Source organism: Theobroma cacao, chromosome 2, assembly GCF_000208745.1.
Source record: "Theobroma cacao cultivar B97-61/B2 chromosome 2, Criollo_cocoa_genome_V2, whole genome shotgun sequence".
Classification (NCBI taxonomy): domain Eukaryota; kingdom Viridiplantae; phylum Streptophyta; class Magnoliopsida; order Malvales; family Malvaceae; genus Theobroma; species Theobroma cacao.
Window position 1 is genome coordinate 28935690 of NC_030851.1, and position 5003 is coordinate 28940692.

Here is a 5003-nt window from a genome sequence, read left to right on the forward strand (position 1 = left end):
AAATGATAAGAGAAAAACTAAGCATGAATGAACAAGGCAAACATGTAGCACCGGTCCAAACGTGTAAACAAAATTCAATATACTGATCTGCTGCTTTGAAACTGTATAACAAGTGGAAGAGACAGCCGATCATGGCCCAAAATACAAGATACCTCCATAAAGCCCAAAATCTTGCTTTGATTGACATTGCCAGCTTTGACAAATGTTTGTAATATTTAACCAAAAACCCCCAAACCCTGGAAAACCTAAGCTTATCTAGTATAGTGGAAGCATTTCCTAAATTGGGAGCATAGCTTTGGTTAGTCCTCCCTGTTTTGTTTGGTAATGCCTGCTGGCTGATGCGTAACCCTCACGAGGATGCGGGTCATTTCCAAGGCAAATCATCTAAAGTCTATTTCGTTTGCTAACCCATTATCAAGTTTTTGATAAAAGCCTAAGGGCGGAGCAGCCTTGTTGGCATGTCTAAATACTTTTTCCAACATTTGTTTATGGCCTGGTTCTGCCGTTCTAACTATTTACCAAATTCTCAAATTGGTACTCAAAAATGCTACTCCTATTAGCAACAGTCTCACAATCCCTCCTGTCTAAAACCCTTTTAAGCTTTCATTGATGGAGGTAAAAAGAAAGTTCTTTTAGCTGCAATTTCTTATTTTCATAATGGCTGCATCGGCATCAGCTGCAACTTCGCCACTGGTATTGGCACCCTCTTTGAGGAAAACCAATCCCAGAATCTTTCCCACCCAAATTCATTGGCCCACTACTCGTAGCAAGCAGTTTCTGTCCAGGTCAAAGTTTCAAAACTGGCAGCGTTTTCCTCTTCCTTTGACCATAACAAGGGCTTCCTCAAATGGGTTTCTTGATACAGCTCATACAAGCAGAGAAAAGGAAATTTTGCCTTCGTTCGAGGAGAAGCCAGTGAAATTCCTCTTCTGGGTCGTGCTCTGGGCTTCCTTGTCTCTAGTTTGGTTTGCTGCGTCTAGTGATGCTAATGCTTCTGCTGCTGCAGCTGATTCCATTAGAGCTTCCAGCTTTGGCCTCAAGATTGCTAGTGCTTTGCGTGGCTCGGGCTGGCCCGATGAGGCTGTGGTGTTTACGCTGGCTACACTTCCTATTCTTGAGCTTCGTGGTGCTATTCCTGTTGGTTACTGGATGCAACTCAAGCCTAGACTCTTGACAATCTTATCTATTCTTGGGTTAGCCTTATTTTCTTTCTCGTTAATGCGGGATATTATCAGTGTTCAGCTCATTTCAGGCTCATGTTTAAAAATTTAAGAGTATGGGCACGTTGTGGTTATGACAAATTTTAATTTTAACCAGTTTACTGGTAGTAATTGTTTGCCTTTCACTAATCCTTTCCATAGAATGCATACTTGTCACTAAAAATTTAAGCCAAGGTAGCATGCTTTTTTATAATATTTAATGTAATGGGTGTGCTTACAATTAGATAGTATAATTTAGTAATCAGTTTGTCATGCATGATTATCTTGGAAACTAATGAATTTTGCAAACTTTATTATTTGACTGCAGGAATATGGTTCCTGTGCCCTTCATTATACTTTACCTGAAAAGATTTGCTACTTTTCTTGCTGGAAGGAACCAGTCCGCATCTGGGTTGCTTAACATGATCTTTGAGAAGGCCAAAGAGAAGGCTGGTCCCGTGGAAGAATTTCAATGGCTCGGGCTGATGCTTTTTGTGGCTGTTCCTTTCCCTGGAACAGGAGCATGGACTGGAGGCATCATAGCTTCTATTCTTGATATGCCCTTCTGGTCAGCTGTATCAGCCAATTTCTTTGGTGTTGTATTGGCTGGGCTTCTGGTAAACTTGTTGGTGAACATGGGTCTCAAATATGCCATTGTTACTGGTATCATTCTCTTCTTTATATCCACTTTTATGTGGAGTATCCTTCGAAATATTAAGAAGTCTTTGAGCTCCTCAAAATAATGTTAAATTACTCATTGAAGTAGTTATTTCCATCTAAACAGAAACTAACTATCCTCAGATTTTTATTTTGTATAATTCGCTGATCAGAAGCTTACGGACCTTCGCTCTTATTTGAAAACTTTTATTCAATGCTTAGATTGTGATTCATAGGAGCACAGAAGTATATATGGTCTTAGAAATTTTAGGCAAAGATATAAGAAATGAGCTTTTCCACAGGTAGGACATTATGATATTTGGGCAATGCCTTAAAAGAGGAAAAAGCCATTTTTCAACCCATAGAACTGCAATATGCGTAGCTATGTCCAGCTATAAGTCTTCTTCTGGCACAAAGATGGTTGAGGAACCAGTATTAAAACGCAATTTAACGACTGTGAACCATATGATTATATATTGCTTTCTTGCATAGTTCATGATTTGTGGTTATTTAGGCCAACCAGGATTACTATTTCCACAATATTATTATAACTGAGGGGCTTGTTTGATTCATGGACATTTTTAACTTCTGTAAGGTGGGTGCTTAATCATGTGGTGATAATACAATCTTCCTTCAGTCTTTGTGAGATTAAATGAAAAGCTAGCCAATTTGTAGTGAGGCTTCAAGACAGATTGGAGAAGTTACTGTAATCGATTAGATGTTCCAACACCCTTTTTGGTCCAATTTTTAGCAACATTGCCACTAAATCATGTAGAGGTTCCCTATCCCTAGTCAGTCAGTTTAATTATGATTGGATTGATTGTTGATCTTTCTCTCTCTTCTCTCTGTCTCTCTCGTTATATTTAGATATTGAGTCTATTAACACTTGTTGAGTAAGTGATTATTTTCTAGACTTGAGGTACTCAATTGGCAATGAATTTTTACTACAATTGGTTAGGGCAATAGGTAACCAATGTAAGGTCAGAATATGGTGCAAAATGAACTCTGTTATGCATGGCCCTAACAAACTGCTACCTATCATAGAACAGTTTCATAGATTAGATTGGTATAGTTGAAGTTCCTGATAAAGAAAGAAAGGGCATCGTAAAGTCAACATATTACTTCAAGTGGAGAAATGAAAATCATAACTGGATGAGAAACTCCTGGAATCTTTGGATTTATTTGGAAGATCTCTGTAAGCAAATGGTGTTGATCAAGAGGTACTAGTCAGATGTAATCTCTGCAAGGCAGAGATTCATAATATTAGGGAGATGTACACTTCTTATGTTACTGCAGGTTTAGTACTATATATCCACCTGGCTGTCTCCCTATACTTTCTGCATGACCTATAAAACAAATTATCGGGATCATAAGTTCCCAGTAAATATGCGTGCTTAGTTGTAGTTAAATCTTCATTATAATGATCTGGTCTTTTGGAGTGAGTTTTTCTATTTCTCAGAGTATATGTTCAGTAATTCTAACCCTGTATACTCATACAAAGAAGGGATTTAGTAGGAACAATGTTAAAACTATGCTTCAACTGCATCTTTAAGTTTTACCTTCTTAACTTAACCATCCCTGTTTGAAGAACATGTCAACTTTCGTTTGGATAAAAATATCAACCAATTTGCTGCTTCTTTTAATCATCTTTTTTTCTTTGTGAGCAAGCCATGTATTGTTGAATCATTTGTGAACCGGTTTTTTCTTTTTGGGGGTAATATATTGGATGCAAGTAGAGGCTACAGTGCACTGATATCCTTTCTAGGACTCAATGATGAATGATCTACACTGAATTGGATTTGGGCTGCACCATTCAATTATGCAGTTACAAATTGAACAATATTTGTGGATCATGGGCTAAGCTAGTTAGAGTTAAGAAGTGGCATAGAGAATCATGTAGTGGAGCCTGATATAGGCAATTGAGCAAGTAAACACTGGCATTCTTCTTGCTCTATCATAATCGGTTTCTGGTTTTCAAGCGACAATGATAGAGATAACTTGAGAATAATTAACTTGGTATGTGATGGCTAAACCTTGCCAGGCCATTTTCAGCTTTGGTTGGTGAGCCTTCTGGCTATATTTTTTTTTATTGATAATAATAATCAAAGCCATTTTCAAGTAACTCTTCTAACAAAATCAGTTAGTGGATTAACATTGAAATTACTTTTTATTTGTAACAGATAAATATATTATATTCTTTTTATAAGATACAGCTTGTAAACGAAAGCGGATTTATATTTAAATTTTGGAAATGGAAATTAATATATTTTCTGATGAATCAAATTTCCTTTTTTTCTTTTCTTTTAAGATCAATAACCAATTTGACAATTTAATAATTAAAAGTTTTTGCACCAACTTACGTCCTTACCTAAACAAAAAATATAATTAAAATTTCTAATATTTTGATTGGGAACATGAATTTTGAATAACCTATTTGAATTTGATTTATTAGGTAAACTTGTTGCTTGTGAAAGTAGTCAATATGTAAAAACCAACAAAAACGAAAACAAATAATTGTATATTGGAGGTACACACTAGTATATCGGAGGGATGAATTTGATTAAAAACCGAATTAGCATTATCCAAGAATTTCAAATGCTTCTTCAAATACTACACCTTAATATGGTTGCCATTGTTTTGTCACATATTTAGTGTATAATTTAGTCTAGAAACCAAATTTAGTGCAATTATTCAAAATACACTACATAAAAATTCATTCGTTTTAACCGCTTATTGCAAAAATTCCTTGTTTCATTAGATGTTCCACTGGGGGCTAGCAACTAGTAACTATAACTAATAACTACACTCCATGCAAATGTTGCTTCTGTAGAAAGTGGAAACTAATAGCTTATACATATTTGTTGTTCATAAAGCCAAATCCCTCTATCCTCCAAATAAAAATCATATTTAAATCTTTATCTCAAATGGAACTTTGTTTTATTACTAGTAGTTGAAATTTAAAGACATAATATTTAAATATATTTTTATTTTTCAATTATGTTAAATTAAATTTTTATAATTTTATTTTAAATTAAATAAATTATTATAATGAATAATTAATTATTAATCACATCTGTTCAATCAGGTGCCGTGCCAGAAAGCTCCAAAGCCCATTACGCCTTGTACTGTAGCACATCAGCTCCCTCT

The 5003-nt window shown here is 35.4% G+C and overlaps 1 protein-coding gene across 1 annotated transcript; it reads left to right on the plus strand.

Moving 5' to 3' along the window:
• On the plus strand, positions 240–2052 carry LOC18609278. The gene is made up of 2 exons (XM_007044311.2): positions 240–1193; positions 1528–2052. Exons 1-2 carry the CDS (start codon positions 658–660, stop codon positions 1940–1942), a joined length of 951 nt encoding a protein of 316 aa, XP_007044373.2. The 5' UTR covers positions 240–657; the 3' UTR covers positions 1943–2052.

Bases quoted from the DNA above. Each gene is read 5' to 3' on its own strand.
- LOC18609278 (XM_007044311.2), top strand. From the start codon at position 658: ATGGCTGCATCGGCATCAGCTGCAACTTCGCCACTGGTATTGGCACCC. The intron at 1,194-1,527 runs GTTAGCCTTATT...ATTTGACTGCAG, and splicing joins ACAATCTTATCTATTCTTGG to GAATATGGTTCCTGTGCCCT.